This window comes from Guillardia theta (assembly GCF_000315625.1).
Source record: "Guillardia theta CCMP2712 unplaced genomic scaffold GUITHscaffold_2, whole genome shotgun sequence".
Lineage (NCBI taxonomy): Eukaryota > Cryptophyceae > Pyrenomonadales > Geminigeraceae > Guillardia > Guillardia theta.
In genome coordinates this window covers 620,754-646,707 of record NW_005434672.1, presented here as the reverse complement: position 1 = coordinate 646,707, position 25,954 = coordinate 620,754, and the positions used below count along the sequence as shown (strand labels likewise).

Sequence of the window (25,954 nt, the reverse complement as noted above, 5' to 3'; positions counted from 1 at the left end):
TGTACACTGTACAAGGAATGCATGGTTTGAAGCACACTACAGCCCGAAACAAGACAGAAAGCTTGTCCCTCGCTTCTCCTTGCTGGGCGCCTGCTTCAGTTCGACATCCTTGTCAGGTCTTCTTTGCGGCTCCTTGTCCTGTCGGTGTCAAGTCATCTCAAAACTCCAAGGGTGACCAAGTTGGAGTCACCTGAGAAGACTGCTGGGCGTCGGCACTGGCAGCCTCCTGGCGGAGGGGGATGGTGGTGGACCTGCTGCTGGTCAGATGCCCCAGGGACAGCAGAGAAGCCAAGACCTGAGGTCAACGTAGCCCTCAGCAAGAGGGTAGCTGTGGGGGTAGGTGGTGGGATAGCTCGGAGCGAAGCCGGGCTGGTAGCCGAAACCGCTGGGCTTACAACCCCCGTAGTCACAGCAGCGGTTGGAGCTCAGCTGTCGCAGTCCGAGGCGCATGCATGTGCTCTCTCCAACCTGCCTGCTCGTCACGCACGTAGAAGGAAGCGAGGAGAGGAGGAAGCGAGGAGGGGAAGATGGAAGGAAGCGAGAAGAGGAGGAAGCGAGGAGACGCACCAGGCAGCTGATTTCATCCCGCAGGCGTCTCATATCCCCCAGCATCGCCTCGACGTAGCTTTCCTCCTCTTGTTTCATCAGCTGCTCCTCACGTTCACTCTCTCCCCTCCTGTCGCCACATCCGAGTCACTCACCGCAAGTCGGTCGGAGGCCTTCGACGGGTTCAGCGCCAGGTCGACACAGAGCGCTTCCTTGCTCTCCAGCTGCCTCTTGCCTCGCTCTTCCCCTCGCATGCCCCACTCGAACCTCCCCGGTATCTCAGCATTTCGCTGCAGCGGATAATCTTGGAAGAAGCTCGTGGGTCCTTCAGCTGGATCCGTTTGGCGTGATGGCGATTCAGATTTCTAGAGAGGAGTGGAGAAGATAAAGGAGGAGGAGGAGACAAGAGAGGGAGTGAAGGGGAGGGGAAAGAAGCTCGTCAGCTCACTGACATCGACACAACGTCTTCCACCTGATGAGCGAAGGAAGAATCCTCGCTATTGACTCCTGCGATCTTCATCTCCGACAAGCGACCTCGCAGCTGACGATGAAAGTGAGAAAAGCTCTCGGGGCAGCGGCTCCTACCTTCCCGATCTCCTCCCTCAGTTTCGACGTGGTGCGTATAGAGTCCGCCTGCTCCTGCGCGCAGACCAGTGAGGGAAGGAGGCGGGCGTGTAGACGACGGCGACACCTTGACCAGACTTTGTTTCAGGTTCTCGATGACCCGCTCGAGATCCTTCTTGGAGCGACGAGGAGACTCTCCTCCAAAAGCCCCATCTCGCAACCAGTCGGACTCCTCGTCCTCTTCCAACCTCTTCGCAGCAGCCTCCAGCTTTCTCTCCTGCACCCTCTTTAAGAACATGCCTCCCTGCCCCAACCATCCCACCTGTGCAACAATCGTGTTGTTCATGTCCTCAATGACCTGCCTCAAGTCTCCAATCTGATTCTCCAGCGCCATCACTTTGTTCTCCGACGTCTCCGCCCGCAGTCGCTGTCTCTCTTTGGCTTCCCTCTCAGAAGCGAGGGAGATCACCTGAAGGGCGAGTCAGTCGGAACTCTTCCTTCCACGGCTCAAGATCACATGGTTGGTCTCGAAAGATGCTTTCAGGTCTTCCACCAGCTCCTTGGCCATCTTCTCAGCCTCCTCCTGCACATGGCAAGACCAGGTTACAAGCTCACAGGCTGACGTGTCAAGAGATCACGTGCACACGATCTGAAAACTGAGACTCGAGGTCGAGCTTCCTCTTCGCAATTGACTCCTCTTGGATCTGACAGACACTCAGTCGGGCGATGAAAATGAACGACTCGTCACCTTGGCGGACTCTTGCGATTCGACCAGCTTGTTTCTGAGGCTTGCCACCTCTCTTTGCAGCTCATCGATCCACCTGTCCTTGTCCTCGTCTTCATTCATATCCTTCAGCTTCGCCAAGGCCTGCAAGCAGCTGAGCGTCAGCTCAAAGGTGAGCACAGCGAAAGGCAGCGCCACCAGGGCATTCCTCTCGGTCTGGAGCATGTCTCTGAGTTGCTCGATCTTCTTGTCCTTGTCTTGGAGCGCCAGGTTCGCCCTGTCCTGCGCTTGCCTTGCATCCATAAGCTCCTCGTTCAGGTTTTCAAGGTCCTTCTCTGCCTGACTGAGCAGCCCCCGCAACCTCAGCACTTCTGTCCGGTCGTCCGTGACGTGCATCCGCCACGACCGCCACTCCACCCTCTCGTTCTGATCGACGAAGCCCCCCTGCACGTTTGGAATGTTCCTGCTCTGAGGGTGTATAGCTGATGCTGCCTCTGACGGAACGAGGGCTGAGGCAAGAAGAGCAAGCAGCAACACAGGCACACTGATTCGCGCCATGGTGCCAGGATAGGCCAACCCAGCTCCTTCTCTGACTTCACTTGTCAACTTTAGCAACTTTCAGCTTGTGACTGTGGGAGATCGAATCAACGATCCTGCTGCTCCTGCTCCTGCTCCTGCTCCTGCTCCTGCTCCTGCTCCTGCTCCTGCTCTCGCTCCTGCTCTTGCCCCTGCTTTTGCTCTTGCTCTTGCTCTTGCTCTTGCTCTTGCTCTTGCTCTTGCTCTCGCTCCTGCTCCTGCTCCTGCTCTCGCTCTCGCTCTAGTCAGTTTCGTACGGCTTCACCAGCATCTCCCTGTTTATAACCATTAATAGGCCCTCCTACAGTACCCACCCCACACATGGAAGAATGATATCATCCCACTACCCCCTCACAATCAGCCATACCCACCCCTTCTGTCTATACATTTGACAAAGAGATCTACTACCCCTGTGGCCAATTCCGGGTAAAACCACCTGGTAGCGATCACCCCACCCACCCTATCCCATTCGCAACCCTGACTATGAACACCCCCCACCCCCACCCCCCACCCTGAAACCACTTTAATAATATTTTACAGGAGTGCCTCTACAATCAATAAAATCACCACCCCCTTTCGGACTCAGTAGTCTGACTAGGGGTCATTTTCATATTTAATTTGGGGGTAGTGTTCCGAGACGGGCATCCTTGACATTTGGGATCAGGGGTAGGTGTGCCCGAAGGGGTGGGGTTATCGCACGTGCTCTATGAAGAGGGTCAGTGTGCAAAAGTCGGGGTGACGAGACAAGCGCTGAAACGAAGTAGGGTGGGGTACTGATTAAGGACGGGTATGAAAACAGTAGCAGGATAGGGTACGGATCCCCTGTCCTGGGGTGTCTAGCGCCCCATGGGGTAGTGCCTCTTACTGTTCAAGTCAATGAGGGGTGGGTAGCAAATCTTCGGGGTGGGGTCCTCACATTGGGGAGATCTGGTCGGGGCCCTGCCGGATCCCGACAAAACCCCATCAACTACCCCACCCCCTATATCCCTTGTACTGCTACCCCGAATTCTCTTGTACCCCTACCCGCTGTGCTTTGCTAACACTCTGAAACATCGCACCTCACACCATACTGGAATTTAGATATTGCCTCGCCTGTATTTTACCCTCTTACCCCCCCCCACCTTCCATCTAAACTGAAGTCCCCCTGACCCCACCCTACCTAGAAACCCTGTGACATCCTGTACCCTACCCCCTTGTTCCATGCCCCCTTGTGGATAAGAAGCGTGCTAAAAGTTTACCCACCCACCCCAGCGATAGGCCGCAAGTGAAATTATTGGTCAACTTTGGTATCTCCGAGTCCGGGATTGAATTTCCGGGCCCGGACACTTAGTCACTGAAAACTGCCTGACTCGCCTCAGCAGTCAGGTTTGTGGGGCTGGCCCGACTCTACCTCCAAGGGTCGCGATGCTGAGCGACGAGAGCGAGGAGGGAGGGCGCAGGGAGACAAGAAGGGGGAGGGGAGGAGCAGAAGGAGAAGGAGAGGGAGACGAAGACGGAGGAGCTCAGAGGAGGAGAGACTTCGACGACGGGTATGAAAGGGCCTTGGGGAGCTTCGGGCGACGCGGGAGGGAAGCAGGAGGTATCAGGAGCAGGCTCGGCGTGTTGCTGCTCGTAGCAGGAGCGATGGCGCTAATCATCCATGTTACTCAGCCCTCTGCTACGATCTTGCTGACTCGCTCGCGCGAGACTCGGACCTCGAAGCTCTCACTGCTCACAGCACCAGTGGAGTACATAGCGCAGAGCATGCGCAAGAGTATTGCTGACGGAGCGAAGGAGGCGGGGGGTGATGAGCAAGAAAGCTCGAAGCGGTGGAGTAAGCTGAAGCAGGCGCTCAAGGAGTTCAGGATGACGGTGGAGGCAGAGGATAACTCTCCTCCCTGCCAACCATCTAAGCCTGGCTGTGCGCCTTGTCCACACTGCCCTCCTTCCCCGGCTGCCCCCGTGCCCACGTTCAAGCGCGAGGTGAACATGCTGGGGTTCGGTAAGATGGAGCCTGGGAAGCCACAAGCGCCTCGCAAGGACTTGGTGACAGAAGGAGAGCTGGACCAGAGGCTGAAATGGCTCGAGCACACGATAGCGAGCATGTCGGAGGAGGTCGCGACAGTGAAGGCGGATCAAGGGCCACCTGGACCACCCGGTACGCCTGGCACACCAGGAAAGGATGGCAGGTGAATCCTCCTCCTCCTCTTCCCCCACCTCCCGTTCCAATCACCTCCCCTTCCTCTTCCAGGTCTTCTCCTCAACATGATTTGCAGGGATGGCACGCCAGGACACGACGGGAAAGATGGGGAGCAAGGGGAGCAAGGGGAGCAAGGGGAGCGAGGCCTTGAAGGCGCTGATGGGGAGCCTGGAGTTCCAGGTACCTCGTCCGGGGGGGGATGGAGCATGCAGATCTTCGCGGCAAGGGAAGGGGAGCGGTTGGGCTCATCTGTTCCGAACCTTGCTTCTCTGCAATTCGTTGGCAGCGCGATCGTGAGATTCGTTGATATGTCAGACGTTTCGAAGTTCCGCAAGTTCGTGGAGGACACGCCGAGCTCCGACTTCGTTTATCGCTTCAGCGGCCACGTGAAGGTTGAGCAGGCGGGCAAGTACACCTTCTGCTCGACCTCCGACCTCTTGTCTCGCGTGTTCGTCGACTTCGAGCTCCTCGTCGAGAACAAGCAGGCGGACGAGAAGTCCTGCGGGGACGTTGAGCTGGAGCAGGGGTTGCATGCTGTGATGGTCGACGGGGTTCACGGGGATGGAGAGGGAGGTGTCGTCTTGACCTACAGGTTGGAGGAAGAAGAGCTTGAACGATGATCTGATCTTTCTCAGGGGACGCGACACAGACTATGAGGAGGAGAGCGTCAGAAGCGTTGACTCGCGGGGGCCTCCTCCCCCCCCTCACTCGAGATTCCTCCTCAGAGTCTTCGCTTCCAACAAGGACCTTGATAAGTTTCCTGACCTGCGCGATGTCTCGTTGCTCGGGCACTCCATCGTGCCTTCCCTCTCGTTCGACGAGGAGGCGAACAGCATGGCACAGGTAGGAACTCGCTAGCGGCTCGCATCTCCTGACCTCGCTCGTCAGTTCATCCCCGACCCTCCCACACGCAACGTCGCATGGCAGGCTTTCGGGAGATTCTCGATCTACAAGAGCGGCCAGTACAAGTTTTGTTCCCTCTCCAGTGACGGGTGAGTGCCCAGCCCTCCGCAGCTCCTTCTCGTCCATCTCACTTCCTCTGACGTCCTGCCCTCTCTTCCTACAGTTCGCTGCTCTACATCGACTCTGAGCTGCTCATTCATGACGACCGCGTTCAATCGCCCACCAAGACTTGCCGATCCCTCACGCTTGCCCGCGGCCTCCACGATGTGACTACTTCTCTCGGTCCTCCTCCCCTCCTCTCACCTCATCGTCAGGTGCACGTGGACGGCTTCAAGCACGAGGGTGAGCCAATCTTCCGCCTCTCCTATGAGGGCCCGGACACGGGAGGCCTGCCGGCCGATCTCAACAGCGTCGCTCCTCGGGCCCCTCAGCTTCCTCGCCCATCGCAGTGGCTCATCCGCGCGTACCGTAGCAGGTCAGCCCCTCCTCCAGCCCCCTCCAGCCCCTTGACGGCCTGCCAGCCAACTGCTGCAGGTGCCCAGCTCGACAGCTGGACTGGAGCTGGTGGGGGAAGCTGTAGTCCACAGCATCGACTTCAAGGGCACTCAAGGCTTGGTGGAGGTGAGGAGGAGGGGGAGGGGGGGGGGGAGGAGGGGAGGAGGAGGAGGAGGAGGAGGAGGAGGAGGAGGAGGAGGAGAGGAGTTGCTTGCCCTCATGTGCTGCAGGATCTTCCGGCTCTGCCCCAGAGCGAGTTCGTGCTAGAGGCTTTCGGAAGGATGGAGGTTGGCCGTCCTGGCGCCTACAGCCTCTGCCTGACATCGAAGGACGGGTAAGGATGGGAAGAGAGGAGCAACTTGGGGAATCTGAGGAGAGGGGAGGGAAGCGGGTGTGGAGTGGAGCGGAGCAGAGGGGAGAGCGACTAAGGCAAGTGAGGGAGGGTGTTGACAGCCCCGGCAGGTCAGTCATGGAACTCGATGGGAGGAGCTTCATCCACAATGACGGACGACATGCGGCTAAGCGAGTCTGTAACGAGGCCGTGCTGCGATCCGGCACCCACCTTGTCAAGGTAGCGAAGCCCCGACTATCCACGATCCATTCCATCCCCCCCCTCCCCCCCGGCCCATTCAATATGCAAAATACTCTGAATTCTACTTCCTTTGCTTTCCCGCTTCTCTCAACAAGATCTGATTTCACTGTAGATTGTTTCCTTCCTCAGCGGCGGAACGTTTCAGCTCCTCGCGACGTACAAGGGCCCAGACACAGAGGATGAGGAGGAAGTGATTGACAGCGACGAGGCGATGGCGTTCTGATAAGCGAGTTTGTAATTAAAGGAGCTCAACCCTTACTTGACAACCCAAACCCCTCAAGCCTCCTTCCTCCTTCTCAGTGCGGAATATACAAAACACCATGAGACCCAAGCTTCGAACCTGCGCCTGCGTAAGAAGAGCCAGCACGCACGAGCAGCCGCCCTCCTCTTTCTTCTCACCTTATTCCCGCATAGTCATCGAGAATGGCGACAACTTCTCCTTGGCAACCGCAGCACTCGGCCATGTCCTCATTCCACGAGATGCCAACCGACGAGTCCGTCAACTTCTTCACCTCCGCTGCGTCTCCGAGGACCCACAAGGTCTCGCCGATGTGGCAGTTCTGACGCGTCACAAACTCTCCATGAGCGTCGCCAGAAGCTTTGATCTGCTCAAGACCAGTCAGACTCCAGCTGGAGGTGGCAGGGGCAATGACCTGCTGCTTGGGGGGCGAAGCATCTTCTCTCCCACTCAGCCGAGTAGCGACGCCATGCGAGTCGCTCAAGCGAGCAGCAGGAAACTTGCTCTGCATGTCAGGCAGGCCGTTGGAGGGCAAAGAGCGAGAGGCTTCGGGAGGCGACTGTGAGTTGGAGAGCATGCGGTTGCCCTGGTGCACGGAGACGTCTAGCTCGCGACCACGGAAGGACATCTCCTTGTCCGCGAGGTTCAAGACCTCGTTCTTCTCATCCGTCGAGGGGATCGCCAGCTCGCTCTCGTGCACGCCATCGATGCGGTTGTCGGCCGACTGAACGATACCTCCGTTCTCCGTCACCACCGCGGCGAGGCTGTTGTCTCGGATGTCATTCTCTCGCACGATCCCACGCGAGCGGTTTCCGTACACGTGCACACCCACGTACTGGTTCCCTGTGATCCGATTTCCTTCCACCGCCACGTCAGCACCGTCCTGTATGCCCACCCCCTTCACTCCGTTGTCGGTGATGTCGTTGTTCTGCACCAGGGCCCGCGAGCCCTCGCCCGACACATAAACTCCTTCCCTGTGGTTCTTGTGGATCAAATTCCCGTCGATGTCTGCCTGGCCGCTAGACTGCACTCCCACCCCCTTCATGCCGTTCTCTATGATGTTGCAGTCTCTGATTGTCGCTTGCGAGCCGCCGTCCGAGACGAACACTCCTTCCTCCAGGTTCTTGACGATGCGGTTGGAGATCAAGACCGCGTTCGCCGAGCTCTGAACCCCCACCCCTTTGGTTCCGTTGCTCATCAAGTCGTTGTCTTGCATGGTCGCTCGGGACCTTGTACCGGACACGAAGAGCCCTTCCTGCGTGTTGTTGCTAACTCTGCTCCCCTGCACGTGCACTTCAGCTCCACTCTGAACTCCGATGCCTCGCACGCCATTCTCCTGCAGCTCGCTGTCCTTGACAGATGCTTTGCTTCCCTCTCCATCCACGAAGAGGCCGGCATGCATGTTACCTGTGATCCGATTCCTCTCTAATCGAACCTCGGCTCCACTCTGCACGCCGACTCCCATCTCCCCGTTAGTCGAGATATCGTTGGCGCGGATCGAGCAGACTGAGTTTTTCCCATGGACGAGGATGCCGGCATGCTTGTTGCCTCCGAATCGATTTCCCTCCACCACGGATGACCCGCCGTTCTGTACGACCATGCCATAAAGCCCGTTGCCTGACACCACACTGTCGCTGCAATTCAAGCTCCCCCCGTCAAAGACCAGCAAGCCGCATTTCCCGCATCCACGGAAAGTACACTCCCGTAGAGTCGCCACTCCCGAGTCAGCAACGATCACGCCGCTTCCTGCCTGGCTTTGGACGGAGCAGCGTTCCAGCGTGAGGTCTCCTTGAAACACTTCAACGCATCTTGCGCTGTTCCTGCCGCGCTTGGACCCATCTCCACCAGTCTGCAGTATTCTCAAGCCCGACACAGTCACCGTCGGGGATGCACATGCGATAATGGTTTCACCACTCATGTTGCACAAAACGATTCCATCTCCCACCCCGCGGATCTGCAGGGACTTGTCGATCAACAGCTTCTCGTTGTACTCCCCCGAGTGCACTTCGATCACCGATCCATGAGTCGCCTCCGCGATCGCTTCTGATATCGAGCTGTAAACGCCGGCCTCGCTGCTTCCCTGCTTAACTACCAAATCCTTCGCTTCTCTCCTACTCCTCGACCCGCCTCCGAGGTCAAGCGAGCTGTGTATCGACGGCACTCCCGATGACGAATTCTTTCCTGATCGAATGGGCCAACTCGGATCGACTATGGAAGCAGAGACCTTGGATGCCACTGTTTCCACATCATGCAGCTTCTCCATGATGGACTTGGAAACTTCACCCGAGCGGTGTGCGGTAAAGAAATCTGCTTTCAGAGTATACCCGTTGTCTCGTATCTCGCCGTTTTCAAGATCAATCTTAGGCGCAGATGCCAAAGGTCGTGCTGTGTTGCCCTCAAACTTCTTGGAATCTTTTGCTTTCGATTTCGAGGATTGAAGGTCAGCAGTGTTGATTGTTCGCCGATCCCACGATGGGATGTTTGCATCATCTTCATCAGAATCAGAATCCAATCTCATGGTTTTCCTCTTGTCAATCAGGCTTGAGCTGAAGCTTTTTCTCGCGCTGCTGGGTTTCGGCCTCTGGCTATGTGAGTCTGAAATTTTTTCGACATGACTGTGTCGACCGCCGCTTGTCATAGACGCTGCCTGCCGTGCCCTGGGGTCATTGGGAGTTTTGTTTCTCAGTCGGTTGTAGTCGCTTGAGTCCGAGTCCGAGTCCGAGTCCGGCACGAATCTCCTCCGGCCACGACTAGTCCGCGAGTCTGACGTCATGTTGGAAGCATCAGAAACCCTGAGGGAAGGAGAGGGCGCGCGAGGTCTCGACAAGTTGGGAGTGACCGATCTCGGGGGCGCTTGATGCTTCCTCTGCATCGACTGGCTCGGCGATGGAGCCCTTCTGCTCTGTTCCAGCGGGGAAGCAGGACGGTAGCCTAGTGGCGAAGGGGACCGCATCGGCTTCATCTGGTTGTCACCCTGGAGACTGCGGGCAGGTGATGGCTGCCGCCGGCTGCCCTGCCCCCCCACGAGTGGGGACGGAGAGGGCACCCTCATGCCGTGCACGGGATCTACGACTCTGATCACCCTCCACCTCTCAAACCTCAAAGGATGCTCACCGGTCTTTCTCTGCTGTCGTGAGTCACTCTCCATCACAGCTCCCGCTGTTCTTGCTTTGTCGATGTTGTGCTGACTGCCAGCAGGGGGTCTGCTGGCTTCTTGCCTTGCATTTCTCTGTTGTGCTGGCAGATGGTTCATCTTGCTCTGGCAGGTCTCTTGCATCTTGTGGGCCTTCTTCTCCTGTTCCAGCGAGTCAAAGAGCCAGTTGGTTGCAAGCGCGTTGGTACCAGCTCGCGGTACATCCCACGACTCTTCCCTGCAGCATTCAGGAAGGTGGCAAACCCTTGCAATGCTTTCTCGTATTCTTGTCTCGCCGCAGAGGGTTCAGAATCTTCTTTCTCAATCGCCGCGTACATGAGTTTACGAGCATTCTCGTAGAGACGGAAGGGATCCATCACGTCGCGGATGATCCGTCGGAAGCTACAGGACAGTCAAATAATCGTTTGGAGGAGCCAGTCATGACAGCTCATGGGATTCGCACTCGTGAAAGCAATGCTTTATGCCAGGCAAACTCTTCAATCGCTTGGCAGCAATGAAAAGGGGCTAAACCTGACCAAGATGTTTGGAACTGACTCCCATCCAACCTAATTCGAACCACCAACGAATCTCAAACTATCATGCATGTCGTTTCAAGGCATTTTTGCAAACCCTCCCTCCATTGCCTGCTATGGCTACTGAGCGGATTCCCTTTCCTCCTAGTCCTGTCCGCAGGGAAAAATCATCGGCAGCTATAAATTGTCCATCATTTATCTCAAGTAATCATCTCCAAATTCCTCAGCACCATATCTTTGTTCCACGCCCTCCTCCTCCTTCTCCTCCCCTCTCCTCTCTTCTTCTTCCTCCTAATCACCATACTAAATAGCCTCTGACATTTTTGGTATCCTCGCACCCACCCTACGTTTACCCCACCCCTTCGATCAAAAGACATCGACAACCCCACCTACTTTCAATCGCTCCGCCTATTAAAATCATATACAAGTACCCGTACTCGAGTACCTTTCTGTTCCATACCCACCCCTTCTTGCCATTCCTCAAAGGTACCCTACCCCTCCATCGCCTTCATGAGACTCAACCCCGGTTCCTCTAGAACGGCCCCGACACAGATGTGGAGTGGTCCCCGGAGGGGTGGGGTAGAGACATGGAAGTTCAGGGGTGGGGGTCATTGAAGAATCATCGACCGTTACATAATTGACAAAACACATTTACTCAAAACTGTCAGTAAAAGGTTCGCCCCCCCCCGGGCAACTTTCACTTGCGGCCCCCGGGGGCCAAGTTGCCAACCGGCGGTTTGAACCCTTACTGGCTCTTACTGGCACCCGTACGGTTACGGTTCCGAACGGTTCAACGCCCGCCGGTGGAAGCGGCGGCTCAGCCACGCCGCGGAGGCTCCGGGCCCCCGGGCCGGAGCCCGGCCCCTTCATTGAGAGTACGGTCCGAGCCAGTCACGCCGGAGTCCGAGTCGCCCGGACCGCGAGTCCAGGACTCCCGGAGTCCCGGGGCCCGGCCGGCCGACTCGGAGCCAGTGGCACTGCGGCACCCTAGTCATCAGTGCGGCCAATAATGGGCCGTAATTCCTCCTGTTTTACCACCAGGAATAGTGAAGCATAGCAAGTATAGAAAGTGTACAGAATTCTTCAGAATTGGTACAGAATCAATAACAATTTTGGGGGAATGGATTACCACATACAATATGTTATACAATATTAGGTACTAATATCAGCGTAGAACTAGACCTTAAAACTCTAAATATCATTAGCAAGGTACAATCTCAAATAATAGTTTTTGAATTCCATATTCTGGGAGGTCAAGGACCCCTACCCACCTTTCGGGAACCCTGACTACCCCCACCTTCCAAGAAAAGAGGATATTACCCCACCCTTTGACTACCGCAACACACCCTTGTATCAAACCTCTAGGTGATCACCCCCTTATTCCCTTTCATAAGTACCGGTGGTTTACCCACCCACTCGTTTCCCGGGGCCGGGGTCTTTTTCTGTATCCCAACCACAGTTGTACCACCCCCACCCACTTGTGAAAAACTTTTTCATACCCCCACCCGCTGGTTTCCTTCTGAAGTACCCCCATATTGACCTGCATCTTGCCACCCCTAAATCGAAGGTCCCCAGAATGATCGTCTTACCCTCCCAGCCTTGGAGTACCCTTGCAACCCTTTGGTCTCACCTGGGTAAAAAAAACATTTGATTTTGCTCGTATGTTCGGAAACCTTGGAGGATGTCCATTACACCCAATTTGTACTTTGTTCTTTTTTGAGGCACAATGCTACACCCCTCCCCATTCCAAGGGGTGGCGCCACCCCTACCCTGTAATCATATTACCCCTACCTACTTAAATCCTTAGAATTGACGGGGTGAACAGAGGGTTCTCACCTACCACCCCTTCTCTAGAGGCTTCTCAAATTCAAGAATCACCCCACCCGTTCACATGCCTTGAAATGACCCCACCCTTTGACCCTTCCCATCCCTTCCCTTGCCGTATCCCATCTATCCCCTTTGCACTCCCGCCCTTGTTTCTACTCCCGTCTTGCTTCTTCCTCCTTCCCGCTGCCCTTCCCGCCTCCTCGAGCTTCTCCCCAGGTCTTCTTGACTGCTCACGACTTGCCTACCCAACTTGAGGGGTTGGAGGGTCTCGAAGAAGCGAATCCGATTGCCAAACCCTGGAGGCCGTTGGATCCCCGAAAACATAGTTTGTGCCAGTGCAGAAGCAGAAGCCGCCAGGCTTCATCAGGCTCAGAAAGTGATTAGAAATTGATCGCTGTCCACTTCCCTTCCGAGAATCAACTGCTTGAACCGAGCAGTCTTTGGTGGTGTTCGAGCATATTCTGTTCTTTGATGGTCTACAATTTGGACCAGATTTGAAACATAGGAAAAATTGCGGCCAAAAAGGAGAATCTTTGAGTATATTTGCTTCGTATCTCTTCTCGACTCAAGATAACACCTTTTCTGAGCGAAACGAGTGAAACACAGTTGGGATCCGCAGTGAATCAAATTGAACAGCTTTGTGTGTAGTCACACATTCTGCGGTTTCCTTGTCATGGTGAATTCAGAGCCAACTTCCAAAAGGGACATCCATGCTTTAAGCATGTTGCAAGGAAAAGAAGCCGATCCATTCTCGCGGAGTGTACAACAAGTTTTCGGCGATGACATCGGCAAGTATCATGTTGACGAGATGGAGGTTTATGATGTCGAGCCAGTGCCTGTCAGCGAACTTTTGGAGAACCAATCTCCTGAGGACAGCGAGAAACGCAAGAAATTTGAAAAGGCGACTCGAAGCCGAGGTGCAATACTGGATCAGACAATCAAATGGCAGAAGAAGGACGTGGTGACCAAGGGAGTGTACAAACCTTGGTTCTTCTCTAGGTTTGCTCGCTTATGGGTACCCTTGGGCAAACCTCAATGCCTCATGGATCTAAAGCATATCAGCAACGTTTCTGCAAGGATGCGAAGAGCAAAGCTGCCAGACGACGGGAACTCCAAGAGCAGCTCTTTCCGACCACGTTCGGCAAATGAAAATTCACAGCTTAGTGACGACAGTGAAGGCGAAGATGACTTGTGGGTCGGATGCGATAGCTGTGGAAAATGGAGGATTGTTCCTCCGGGCATCAAAATTGATCAGACGAAGAGCTTCTTCTGCAACATGCTGGAAGGATTCAATTGCGATATGCCAGAGGAGCCTTGGGACAAAGAAGAGTTCGAGTCGTCGATTGATGAAAACGATCATCAAAATCATGAGAGCTGCAGCGAATCAAACGAGGGGCAGGGAGCCTTGGTGAGATCGAGCGAGCCTTCGAGCAAGAAGAGGAAGTCCCCGACACTTGAGTCTGCCCAAACCACAGCTGATGATCATGTTGCTGAGAAGAAGGAGCCAAAGCGTGCCAAGCGCAACATTCCTGTGTCAACTGGATCAGTCGAGGAACCGCTCAGTCCTGAGGACATCACAGCGTGTTCATCATTGTATGGTGGTTCCATGACTGGAGGGCATGCTCCGACCATGTCACGGCTCGACGCTGTTGTGCGTGTGCTGCGAGCGACAGGCAAGGCGTTGCACTACGACATCCTTACCCGCCAGGCGTTGAAGTTGGGCCTCATAAAGTTCACTGGGTCTCAGGGAACTGCAGGAGAGTCGATGAAGGCCTTCTTGAATAAGACCATCCGTGAAAACAAGACTGCAGCCATTGTGAACCTGGGCAAGGGCGTCTACGGCCTCAAGGAGTGGGAGTCACTTCCTGGATCTTCTGCTCACACAGCTGACACCGATAGGGCACAGATCAGTTCCGGAATCAGCAACTTCAATCCCACTGAGCCAGTCAGTGTTGCTTGTCAATCTGCCGCTATCGCCGACAGTAGGCAAGCTCCTCAAACCCCTGTCTTGTCAACCAAGGCCTCGCCAGTTCTTCACTGTGGAATGGCTCAATCTTCGCTTACAATGCCCGAGGACAATGTCAGCAAGAGCAGGATCGCCTCATTACTGAACTAAGTTCTTTGTTTGAAATCTTTTCCTATCTTATCACTTTTCAACGCCATATTTGGCGTTTCGGCGGTTTGACAACGAATTGAGTGTGATTGTGTATTAGAATTTGTACGATAATTACATGGAGTGCTTTTAAGACATTAAAGTTACGCAGAGTGACTGCCTGAGGCCAGAGGGGAGGGAGTTCAAGTTCACACTGCTGAGTCACGGAGTGCCTTCAGCCGTTCCGAAGTTAAACCGTAGTACCTGGCCCCGGCGGCCCGGTGACCAGGCTCAGGAGTCTGAGCTTTTCGAAAGCCGTCAAGTTCCAACTTGACGAGTCCGTTGAACTAGCCCGTCCTGCCGAGCCCGGCCGCACTCAGTGAGTGATCGGACGGACTCAGCCGCACCTACTGTTTGGTTACATCCGAGGCGGACTTGCAGGCGGGCAGTAGAGGACGAGGGTGGGGAAGGAGGGGGCAAGGAGAAGGAGCATGGGGAAGCAGCATGGAGGTGAAGGAGATGGCGACGTGCAGGAGGAGGATACCGTACAGAACGTCTCCCGAACCTAGTCTTGCCTCTACCCCTTGATATCCCGCAGGAGACTTGTCTGAGTTACAGGAGGAGCACGATTGAAGATGGTGGACCCTGTCACATTTTCTGCTGGAGGATCGAAAGTCGATTGACGGAGTTCCATGATGGCTTTCTGTGCGCTGCGCCTCCAAACCCTCGCCCATCCTTTGATTTGCAGGATGCGGCTGTCTTCTGTGCTTGCCCCCCCACAGAAGAGTAGGCTCGCTCGGGGGGCCCTGCCCTCGCACGTCAGGTTGCTCTCGCTGGGAGTGGGAAGCGAGGACCACCTGAAGAACTCAACGATGACGAGACAGATGTGGGAGTACGCGAAGAAGAAAGAGTTCAAGCTCAACCTCAGTGAGCTCATAAAGTTTGGACGTGACGCGGATAAGAACACGCTGCTCATGTCGGCTGTCTTCTTGCAAAAGGAATTGCCCATACGGTTGGGGAAGAGAATACAAGAGCTGCAATCGCTGCCTGTGCCCATGTACTCGACCAAGGCCGTCACCGAGCTTGCAATGCTGTATGAAGAGAGCTTCTTCCGGATTCTGAATCATGAAGTACCTCGACACTCGAGGGCGGAGGAGAGCTTCAGCGCGATGCTGATCGATATCAAGGAGAAGCATCGGATGGTCCAGGCGAACATCGCTGATGGATTCTTAGAGATGAATCGAGCCGGAGTTCCAAAATGGGCAGTTGAATCTGATGAGATCCAGCAGCTTCTGAACAGGTTCTACACCGGAAGGATCGGTATCCGCCTCCTCATCGACCAGCACCTCTCTCTCCGTCGAGATGCCGAGGAGCGGAGGGAAGTGGATGAGATCTACAAGAGGAAAGGCATCGATGCTCGCAATCGCCCGAAGCGCTTTGTCGGGTGCGTGCAAACGGAGTGCAACATCAAGGAGGTCATCTTGGATGCGGTTGCCGACGCTCGTTCAGCCTGCAGGATGCACTTGAGGGACGCGCCCAACGTGTACGTGGAAGGCATGACGGAGGTGACGGCGCCTTACATTCCCGAGCATCTCTACATCATGCTCTTCGAGATCCTCAAGAACAGCATGCGAGCAACTGTGGAACTTCATGGGCGCTTGTCCAACTCTCACTCACCCAAGTACGGCGATGATTTGCCTCCCACCAAGATTCTAATCAGTGGAGGGCAAGACACGTACGTCAAGATCACTGATCGCGGTGGCGGCATACCACCGCAGAGCTTGGATCGTATCTGGAACTTCTCATTCTCAACGGCTCCTCAGGTTTGCATGGTGTTGCCCTTGTCCTCGTGACGCACCAACAGGGAATGCTGGAGCTCTCCGGCTTCGGGCATGGCCTTCCCCTGAGCAGGCTGTACGCGAGGTACTGGGGGGGCGACATCACGGTAAGGGAGGAGGACTATCGCGCGGGTGTGCTGACTATTGGCAGTTGTTTAGCATGGAGAACTTGGGGGTGGATTGCTACGTCCGACTTGGTTCGCTCAGCATGTTTCCTTGCGCACCATCTGATACATGCTTTTTTTTTTGTTACAGGTGTGCCAGTGAACAGCCAGAACAATAGCATACCGGATTGGAAGAAGAGAGAAAACAATGCCGGTCAATTCAAGGATGCTCCTTGATTGGGTTAACCTCAATATAGCGACCGTACTCCCCTCCATCTGAATCGTCTCCTCTGATGTGCTCTGATACCACAGCATTCCTCTACCTTTTGAGTCCAAAGCAGAAACACATGTTCAATAATCACATGGAGCTGACAGCCCCTTCACCTTCTATCAATCTACTCTACTCTACTCTACTCTACTTCACTCTGATCATTATCCTATTCTATTCTGAACTATTCTAATCCAGCCCAATCTGATCGAATCTAGTCTAGCAGACAGATATTTACACATGACAGGTCTTCCCTCCAGGTAGCCTCGTCTCAGTTTGCCATAGCTGTCACCACACCATCTTTGTCCTTGACGTAAATCACGAAAGGGTTCTTGCGCACATGCCTCAGCTCTTGAGCTAGAGCACAGCAGGGCAGCGCCAGCCAACAACCGAGGTCGATGCAGGAGTTGCAAGTCTCCGACTGAATCGCTTTCCACTGAGTTCGACAGCAGGAGACTGAGAGGTACGAGTACTTGATCCCATACCTGCCTCCCGTCACCCTCCTCCTCTCCCTCCGGCAATGCGGTCACGGACCTCGAACGGATGTAACTTCGATTGCACGCCCCATGAAGGCAGGGGAAGAAGAGGAAGCAGCAGAGGCTGTGGATCTTGCAACTAGAGCCCATCTTTCGCCGCAGGATCCCGTAGCCGAGGCAGGGGCCTGGTGTCAGATCAGTCGCACTCGTAGCGGCAGTGCTACCCTACAGCAGGAGACAAGAAGGCAGGTGGGGATGTCTTTGCGGCATTGAAGTACTCCAGAAGAGAAGAAGCTGCTCAAAGGTCACTGCCAGGGAAGAGCCTGGCCAGCAGTACCCCAGCTGAGAGGTGTCGGTGAAGGGGTTGTTCCTCATGTGCTCGTAGATCTGGAATAGAACACAACAGGGGCAGAAGGCAGAAAGGAAGAAGTCTGTGAAGACGCTGCCGCGGATGCCGTACCTGGAGGAGCAGAAAGTCAGCAGGAGAGCTGGCGTCCGTCCACTACCTGACTCGGACAGACTCCCTGAACAAACACAGGAAGGGAACCCAAGGGAGGGAGCAGAAAGCGATACAAGACTGCGAGACGTCAGTGGGCGGCAGGCGAGGCGAGGAGGAGGTCACGTGGAAGCAGCAGCTCTCGTCTCCTTGTCCCTTGGTCAACCCGAAGAGGACGCAAGGACAGACGGACCCGAGCAAGTCTGCGATACTCTCAGGCGAGAACAGGACCGCGCCTCCTACTTATTCTCCAGTCGGTAGTGCAGGATAGGATGCCGGACTCCCACTGCTCAGAGCATGAGGGGAGGAGCGGTGTAGGAGGAGCGGTGTAGGAGGAGCGTGGGAGGAGGAGGGGTACCTTTGGTTTGCTCTCCTCGTCCTTCTGGGTCTTGTCTTCGCCTTGCATGCTGTTCGTCCATCCCTCCGGCGGAGCAGGTCGCATAATTGCATGACAGTGGGTACGGGTATCTTTACCACCGGTACTCCACCTCACGAAAAATACCGGTAGTTTCATACTCCTCAACCGAAATGCCGTGATGGAGCTGAGCTGCTCCCCGATCCCTGAGGATCATGGTACCTCCTCCGACTCCTCCTCCTCCCTCTAGCCTCCTTCTCTCCTTCCCTCCCTACCTCCCCTGCCTCCCCTGCCTCCCCTGCCTCCCCTGCCTCCCCTGCCTCCTCCCCCTGCCTCCCTCCCTCCCCCTTTTGCCTCCATCCTGCCTTCTTCTCGCTTCCCTCTCTCGCTTCACCCGTCCCTCTCACTCTAATGCCTCCTCCACATTCGGATCTTTCAGCTTCTGTTCCTTCATCGTCCCTGTAACGTGGCAGCATCACTTGAGAGCCTGACTTGCCTGCTGTAGAGTTCCGTGAGGAGATGGAAGAGCTCGAGAACTTCAAGAGAGACATGTCGTCGTTTCTTCACGTGGAGAAGAGCTCTCTTGGAAAGCTGCTCTCAAGCCTCGACAACGACAACCTGAAAGAAGAGCTCGAAGAGGTCTACAAGGCTAGATCACAGCAACTGGGTGGTAAAGGAAAGCATCAAGACTTGCAGGAGAGCACGGCAGCCAAGAGTATTACAGCAAAGCGGAACTGGAGGCAAGATGTATCGCGTATGGCGCACAACGCTGCAGATGCAGAAAGCTTGAAGGAAACATTACCCTCCAACAGAAGGAGAAGACAGAAACAAGGCGGGAAGCGATTGAGAAGAAGTGTAGATATTACAAAGCTTGAGCGAGAAACGCAACATCTACGACAAGAGCTGAAGAGCTTGACGCATAGAAAGGGGAAACCTGTTCATCACAGATCAAATAATCACTCGTTTGATTCCAATGGCAGCATACAGAAATTTGCAAGCGGAAGTGGAGCAGAATCAGGTCACAAAGACCAGTTGATCCTGGAGTCTGATTCTTCCGTGTCCGAAGAGAACTCGTTTGAAAGCATCAGGACAGGTGAAGAGGTTGATGCAGGTGAGAGGCCAGGCCCCGGCGAACACGTCCAAGAATCTCTGTGCGAGGAGGTGGAGGAGGCGGCAGACGTCGTTGAGGATGGAGAGGCGATCGCTGATGAGACTGACAAGCACAAGGACGAGGGGCTTATAGCAGACGGTGTAGATCACAGCAGCAGCACGCTCGAGCATCAAACTGCATCTGACAGTCCTGCCGCTTCACAGGAGCAACCGAGCAGTGAGAGAGAAGCATCGGAAGAGAGCCTAAAGCTGTTCCAATCAACGTCTCTCAGTGTGTTGAACAGGTACTGGCAGCTCTCCAAGGGTCAAGACATCCTGCTTGAATGTTTGAACCAGGAAGAGTCGGATGTTAGAGATGCTATCCATCTCTACGAAAACAAAGTCAAAGCTTATAAGGAGCGACAGGCAAAGCAAGCAGCCAAAATGGAAGAGCGGGACAAGAAAGAGGCGTTGAAGGCTTTCAAAGATTCAGACAAGCAGAGCAAGCTGAAGAAGATTGCCCTCGCTAACACGATGAGGCACTACAACAGCTTGCAAGGGATAGTAGCCAAGGCAGCCAACGCTCGACAGCTGTACCAGACCTTCAACGAGACAGTCAAGTGGAAAGATGATCTCAGCCCCGAAGAAGAAATCGAGCTTTCAAACCTTCGGATGCAAATGCACATCTCAGAGCAAAAGCTGGAGAAAGAAAGGGCGCAATATGAAAAGCATGTCTTCGAGTCCTTCGTACAGGCTGCTCGCAATGAGCAAGAGAAATTGAGGTTGCATACAAATATTCTCTTCATGAGCGAGAAAAATATTCAAATCCAAAAGGCTTTGCAGGTTCCACATGTATATGCATATGACTACAAGAACACAGATTTGAACACTATTCTGTTGCAAAATCGTCTGTTCTGTTTGATTTTCAACCGAGCTTGCGCATTTCAGTCTGAACGGATGCTGGTCGTGATGTACAAATTTTATTTGAAGATGAAGCAGCGAGCGCTGGAGATGAAGCAGGAGACCGCAACTTTCTTCATCAAGCCCAACTCCAACTATCGCGGGCAATGGCTGGGGTCGCAAGCGCATGGCTTGGGGGTGGAATCGTCGCCCAGAGGATGTTGCTATGAAGGTCAGTACTACCATGACCTGCGGCACGGGCTGGGATCCTTCATGAGTAAGTCGACCATCTACGAGGGCATGTGGTGGAGGGGAAAGAGACACGGCTCCGGCATAGAGGGCAGGCTCGTCAAGCAGGAGGAGGACACCTGTGTCTTGCCCGTCGCCTTCGTGCAGTATGAGAACGGGCATCGAGTGGGGATCAGCCGGTTCAACATGCGCGTGGAGATGCATTCTTACCTGCTGGAGATGGTGCGACGCGTTCGATTCAACGCACAAGACGTGGCGAGCAAGGCAGAGGAGAATCAGATCCTTGAGGAGATCGTGAGTGAATCGAATCCCACCACTCCAGTCTCCTCGGAGCCCTCGCACAAACATCTCTTAAACCTTGTCGACGAGAGTCGGTCAGAGGAGAATGCGAGGAACAAGGATGGGCATCCGCGTGGAAGAGGAGACAAGAAGGCGACGCAGGCTGAAGTCTACAAGAGGCTGCTCGACTCCAAACAAGACTTTGCCGCCATGTACAGCCAGATCGGAGACTCGATCAAGACTCTGAACCAATCCACCGCGGTCGGGATGAAGACCATTGAGAAGCTCGTGGAAGAGAAGGGGCTCAAGACAGGAAAGCTCTACGGGCTAACAGAAGAAGAAGCAGCTCTGCAAGGCTCTCACGCCCCCAAGTCCCCCTCCCAGGAGATGATCACCAACGTGCTGCAGTCAGAGCAAGTCCCCCCAGTCCTGATCGAGCGCATCGTCGACTTGTACTTCAAGCTGCATCTCGACGGCAAGAGGCTCAACGAGGCCGACGGGGAGGAGCAGCGACGCAGGCAGGAGGTGTTGGATCTCACCCACGGCTCCACCTGGCACGTGTACAACCCCGACAACGAAACCTTCAAGATCCGCAAAGTTCTTCTGTCAGACGGGGGCGAGCTGGGGAGTGCAGTGAAGAGGAAGAAAGGCTCTCGGGTCGGCCTGTTCCCCACGATTAACCTCGCGGGTAACGGAGCACCTCTGATCAATGTGGAACGACCAAAAGCCATGAACGTAGGGAGGTTCCACCAGCAAGCGAATGAAAACTTTGCTGGCGGTAAAGAGATGAAGTCCTTGTTGGTCCCATCGGAGCTGACCTTCGAGCAAGCTATCCTTCAGTTCAACAAGTATTGCTTCCTTGACATGCTTGCATCAGTACTGATCACTCCCCAATCACAGGAAGAACCACCGATACATCATCGTGCAACCGGGCAACTACAGGCTGCGGGAGACCATCGTGATTGACAAGGAGATTCACATTGTGGGGGAGGACGGAGTGAAGATCCACGGGAGGTTTGTGGTCAAGTCAAGTTACCCGTGCTCCTTCAGGAACCTCATCTTCACCTACCAGGCCAACCCCAACTCCAAGGAGTTCCAGAAGCTGATGCACGTGATCCAGGGTGAAGTGACGGTGGACGAGTGCGCGCTGCTGTGCTCCAGGGGCTACAGTCTGTGGATAGAGGGGAGGTCTGTGGTGGAATGCAACAGGAGCATCATGGCGGGATCGGACGACTGCCTGGTAGAGGCGCTGGCTGCGTGCGTCATGATGGAGTACTCGCGCGGGAACTTTCATTCCTGCTGGTTCCAGAACTGCGAGGAGAGCTGCCTCTTCCTTGACCATGACGCTCAGTGCCGCCTGCTCCACAGCAAGTTGCACAGCTCGGACATCGGCATCATCTTGAACAACCGCAGCTCGGCAGTCCTCAACGACTGTGTTCTCAAGTTGTTCCGGAGGGGCGTGTTCGGTGAATTGGCGGCCCGAGGAGGCTCGAAGAAGACTGAGCTTCTCCTGCGCAAGTGTGACATCCATGGAACCTTGTGGGGGTTGGGGACGAAACCCCAGAGGTTTATGACGAGTGACTGCAAAATGGTGGAGGGCAAATGATTTGAGGTAACTTTATCTCAAGGGATGGAACACTTAGTATTGAATCCAGTTGTACACTAAGAAGATGGAGTAAACATCTAATCTTTATCTGGCACCCAGTTCACAGCCTGTTCGATCTTCTTGAATAGTCCTCCCAAGGGGTTGTTGTTGCCAGCAGCGCTGCCAGGCCTCTGTGCCACTTTGATGTCTTCGTCCGGAAACTCCTTGAACTGCCAACCGTACTCGATGTCGCAGTTCTTCAGGTCCTGCCAGTTGTTCACCTTGCCGCCGTCCCGTGTCGAGAAGTAATTGCGAAGCTGCTTCCCGTGAATCCTGTATGCTCCCTGCAGAAGCGCCTCCTCGGTCTCGAAGACCGCTCGGTCGATCACCTAGCATCTTCTCACTGCATCGAGCGCATGGGGACCTTACACACCTGAGAGCTCGGGCAGGCGAGGCTCCCGACTGGGTACCACCCACCCTTGACGGCCCCCTCCTCATCGGTGGCGCCGACCTTGCGAAAGAAGATGTTGAACTCCGGAGCACCTTCGTTCTTCAGCGCCTCGTACTTGTCTGCAGCCTGCCATGGCAGTAAGACGTGCGGGAATCAGGAGGAGCGTTCATTCACCCTCTTGCGATCTTGTCCAATCTCAGAAACTTTCTTCTTAGGAGGCGGTGTCCCGAACCCTTTCTGATTCATCCTCAATCCAACCAGACGGCCCATGGTGGGGCAAGCCGGCATGAAGGCTGATACACATTGCAAACATGCCAGACCTACCAGAAGTAGAGAGACCTCTCTGCAGCTAGCGTGCATCCTGCAACCACCAATTCAACCCCATGCAGTTCCCGTGCTCATGGCCATTTGAATTAAATATATCCCTTCAAGCGTCGCTACTCCTGCGAATCGATCCTCTGGAACCATCCTACTCGTCTGACGTCTTCTTCCATCTTGCTAAATTTACAGTCACGATTGAGAATGCATACCTTCTTTCTTGAGCCTAATTCGATTTCTTGTACCTTTCTTTCCCCCAAGTGTATTCCCCTGCCTTCGAGCCATGATACGGGTTTAACTCAAGAATTGTTATCATTCAGCTTCAATACCTCTTCTTTAGCGTTTTCATCGTCCTCTCTCCCGATCGCTCTGCTCTCTCATTCACTCTCCCTACATCTCTTGCCGCTGCACGCAGACCTTCCTGCATGCTGCTTGCTTATAACAAGCGGGCTCGCCTCAAAACTTTGATTGAGGCGCGCCCGTGACTTCCATGAGGCGAGCCTGCCTGCCGTCTCTGCAATCTGGGGCGGACCTGGCAATGCAACCGGTCACTGCCACCAAATTGAATTTTAAGTATAAATTATTCTTTAACTCATAGTACAAAAACAACTGAAAACCTAATGCGATAAGATTTCTTTTCAGCTCATCTGTTGGTACTAATTGGTCTTTTAAAATACATTTGTTTATCGAATAACATGAAAATGCAAATTTATTTTAAATTTCAAATATGGTAGTATCTGACCCTATCTCATTAGTCTGCTCTCTAGAGGGATCCGCAATCTCCCCTCAATCTCCTGCGCACCTGGTAGTTCTCTTGGAGGCTAAAAGTGTTTTTGAGAAGGGGGGCCGGGCAATGGGGGAGATTTAAATTCATTTAGCATTTAAATATATGTTAAGTACTGTTCAAATATACTATTAAAGATCAATAAATATATATAATATTTTAGATCCCAGGATAGATCTTAATACTCCATAAATAGTTTTAGAGGATGTATATTGTATTCTAAAACTCGGGTCGTGGCCTCGACTGCCGCACGGGCGATTCGAAGGGACACGGACGGGGGAGTAAAAAAACAATTGTACCGCGAGTATCAAAGTGAAGGTACGGTGTCTGATCAATTTCAGGACAATCCGGGGTCTCTTCTTTTTTAGCAAACAAGACCCATACCTCTTCGTTACAAACAGTTACAATAATATTTGTTTTTCTCGGCGGGGGTACATGCAAGACTTGTTTCCTGGTGTAAATACCACAAATTTACCCCATCAAAGGCGAATATTTCCCATCAAATTTGGGTAGTGTTTCAGAAATTGTGGGTCAATTCACGAGGCTTTCGGGGATCTGACTGTTAGTCCGCAGGAGCAGGCGGAACGAGCAGGAGACTCCCTGCAGGAGCCGCTGCATCCCCCCTTGCCTCATTCCCCCTCCTCTCCCCCTCCCCCCTCCCCCCTCCCCCTTCCTCTCCTTCCCTGTTCACCACTGTGCTCTACGCCTGCCTCCTCGCCCCTGGACTGCCATCCCTACACACTTTCATCTTTTTACCACGCTCTTTGCGGTGCGAGGACTTGCTTCGGGTCCCCTTTCTCGTTCCTACACCAACATTGCAAGCACGGAGAGAGTGCTCCTCTTGTGGCCCTCTGTCAATCTTCTTGTTGCTCTTGCCTTGCTACATTGAATTTCTCCACACTGGACTCAAGGGGTTGACTGGAGGATCTGCTCGCTTCCGATCTTTCACCGGTGGTCAACTCGGATAGGTTTCTTCCTTGCCCCCGATTTGTTGAACAATGATGGCGATGGAAACATCTGGGAAACTACAAGAGACATTAGACATGCCTGGCAGGCGATTGCATGCAATAACTGAACAAAACTTGAGGGAGCATTTTCATTTACCCCTTCACACGGTTGCCCAGAAGTTCGGCATGTGTACCACAGCCTTCAAGAAGATGTGCCGAAGGCTTGGAATAGCAAAGTGGCCGCATCGTCAAGTGAGTCTATTTGCATAAAGTGCATGCTTCTTTCATTGACTTTTGACATGAACAGCTGCGGGGAATCGACAAGAAAATTGCCGCACTGAAAGCCGAACTGAATTATGCTGCGATGAATGATCGTCATCAATATGTTGTAGGAATCCAAAGTTTGGAGGAGGAGAAGGCTAAGCTTTCCCATGGCATGCTCATTCCTTCTATGGATACCAGTGAATCGGAGGGTGAATCAAGTCGTTCCCCTCGGGAGTATGAACGTGATTACGAGGAGAAGCAAACTCCACCGCCTCGCCTCTCGGTTTTGAGCGGGGGACATGATGTATCAGATGATGAGGACCTTGGAGGAGAGTATGATGGCAACTCAGATAGTTGTTCTAAGAGTGAGAAGAATTCTGGATCGTCCACGTTAATGATAAGTGAAAAGGATCTCAGACAGAATTTTCATTTGCCCTTGCATACTGCTGCACAGAAATTCGGAATTTGTACAACCGCTTTCAAGAAACTATGCAGGCGATTTGGTATAGCAAAGTGGCCTCACCGACAGTTGAGAGGCATCGACAAAAAGATTGCAGCGTTGAAAGCAGAACTCAATTATACGACCGGAGATCGGGAAGTTTGCTGTAAGAGTCTCAAGGCTTTACGCGAGGAAAAACAAAGGATTTCTCGCTCTTCAGGAGACAAGATTAAGGAAGCGGTTGTATGCTCACCCAATTCAAAAGAGCATCTGGAAGACGACCACGAGCAAAGGATTCTTGGAAAAGAACGAAAGAATGGTGTGGTAACTACAATGGCTTCCGCAGCTGCAAGCAAACTAAGGACAAAGGAAGAGATGGAGTGCGCATCGGCACTGAGCATGCTCGCAGCCGTTGCTGGATTCCAGGAAGAAAATGAGAAGGATTCTGGTTTCGTTTCTCGGGGTAGTTTGATTCGAGACCTCATCTGTGAAACAAGCCAAGTCTTTGAAGCGTGTAGCACCGACGAAGACATTGGACATCAAGGCGATCCCCATGATACCCCTCCGCTGGAACCCATCGCGACGTTGACACCTCCGTACAAATATGCAAGGATTCCACCCATTGTGCCTAACCTGATCAACTGCTCCTCGAGCGAGTGATTTGTGTTGGAGCGGTCTTAAAATTCTTCTTGTGTAAAATATAAATCTCT

The 25,954-nt window shown here is 53.9% G+C and overlaps 8 protein-coding genes across 8 annotated transcripts; 5 read left to right on the top strand and 3 right to left on the bottom strand.

Moving 5' to 3' along the window:
• Window positions 1-36: 36 nt before the first annotated feature.
• Window positions 37-2,392, bottom strand: GUITHDRAFT_99541 (hypothetical protein; the record flags this gene model as incomplete). The annotated part of the gene is made up of 12 exons (XM_005841813.1): window positions 37-138; window positions 191-251; window positions 296-468; window positions 568-648; window positions 702-836; window positions 995-1,087; window positions 1,132-1,185; window positions 1,238-1,387; window positions 1,433-1,579; window positions 1,628-1,693; window positions 1,749-1,814; window positions 1,859-2,392. 12 exons carry the CDS (start codon window positions 2,390-2,392, stop codon window positions 37-39), a joined length of 1,662 nt encoding a protein of 553 aa, XP_005841870.1.
• Window positions 2,393-4,033: 1,641 nt separating this feature from the next.
• GUITHDRAFT_99540 (hypothetical protein) lies at window positions 4,034-6,802 on the top strand (the record flags this gene model as incomplete). The annotated part of the gene is made up of 11 exons (XM_005841812.1): window positions 4,034-4,547; window positions 4,666-4,769; window positions 4,802-5,181; window positions 5,225-5,432; window positions 5,478-5,581; window positions 5,656-5,758; window positions 5,807-5,967; window positions 6,014-6,113; window positions 6,218-6,321; window positions 6,450-6,558; window positions 6,692-6,802. 11 exons carry the CDS (start codon window positions 4,034-4,036, stop codon window positions 6,800-6,802), a joined length of 1,998 nt encoding a protein of 665 aa, XP_005841869.1.
• Window positions 6,803-7,517: 715 nt separating this feature from the next.
• On the bottom strand, window positions 7,518-8,735 carry GUITHDRAFT_62950 (hypothetical protein; the record flags this gene model as incomplete). Its single annotated transcript, XM_005841811.1, has 2 exons — window positions 7,518-7,715; window positions 7,785-8,735. Coding segments are annotated over 2 exons (1,149 nt in total), but the record flags the coding sequence as incomplete, so codon positions are not given.
• Window positions 8,736-13,870: 5,135 nt separating this feature from the next.
• On the top strand, window positions 13,871-14,579 carry GUITHDRAFT_149894 (hypothetical protein; the record flags this gene model as incomplete). Its single annotated transcript, XM_005841810.1, has 1 exon — window positions 13,871-14,579. A coding segment is annotated over exon 1 (346 nt), but the record flags the coding sequence as incomplete, so codon positions are not given.
• A 707-nt stretch (window positions 14,580-15,286) lies between these two features.
• On the top strand, window positions 15,287-16,523 carry GUITHDRAFT_63012 (hypothetical protein; the record flags this gene model as incomplete). Its single annotated transcript, XM_005841809.1, has 4 exons — window positions 15,287-15,758; window positions 15,810-16,234; window positions 16,267-16,347; window positions 16,392-16,523. 4 exons carry the CDS (start codon window positions 15,287-15,289, stop codon window positions 16,521-16,523), a joined length of 1,110 nt encoding a protein of 369 aa, XP_005841866.1.
• A 1,935-nt stretch (window positions 16,524-18,458) lies between these two features.
• On the top strand, window positions 18,459-22,062 carry GUITHDRAFT_131874 (hypothetical protein; the record flags this gene model as incomplete). Its single annotated transcript, XM_005841808.1, has 2 exons — window positions 18,459-21,304; window positions 21,357-22,062. 2 exons carry the CDS (start codon window positions 18,459-18,461, stop codon window positions 22,060-22,062), a joined length of 3,552 nt encoding a protein of 1,183 aa, XP_005841865.1.
• On the bottom strand, window positions 22,063-22,856 carry GUITHDRAFT_149893 (hypothetical protein). Its single transcript, XM_005841807.1, has 3 exons — window positions 22,667-22,856; window positions 22,475-22,618; window positions 22,063-22,430 (listed from the first exon to the last, which is right to left on the bottom strand). Exons 1-3 carry the CDS (start codon window positions 22,760-22,762, stop codon window positions 22,140-22,142), a joined length of 531 nt encoding a protein of 176 aa, XP_005841864.1. The 5' UTR covers window positions 22,763-22,856; the 3' UTR covers window positions 22,063-22,139.
• Window positions 22,857-24,727: 1,871 nt separating this feature from the next.
• On the top strand, window positions 24,728-25,904 carry GUITHDRAFT_131872 (hypothetical protein; the record flags this gene model as incomplete). Its single annotated transcript, XM_005841806.1, has 2 exons — window positions 24,728-24,793; window positions 24,849-25,904. 2 exons carry the CDS (start codon window positions 24,728-24,730, stop codon window positions 25,902-25,904), a joined length of 1,122 nt encoding a protein of 373 aa, XP_005841863.1.
• Window positions 25,905-25,954: the final 50 nt, after the last annotated feature.

Bases quoted from the DNA above. Each gene is read 5' to 3' on its own strand.
- GUITHDRAFT_149893 (XM_005841807.1), bottom strand. From the start codon at position 22,762: ATGGGCCGTCTGGTTGGATTGAGGATGAATCAGAAAGGGTTCGGGACA. The intron at 22,619-22,666 runs GTGAATGAACGC...CTGCCATGGCAG, and splicing joins TTGGACAAGATCGCAAGAGG to GCTGCAGACAAGTACGAGGC. The intron at 22,431-22,474 runs GTGTGTAAGGTC...AGAAGATGCTAG, and splicing joins TCGCCTGCCCGAGCTCTCAG to GTGATCGACCGAGCGGTCTT.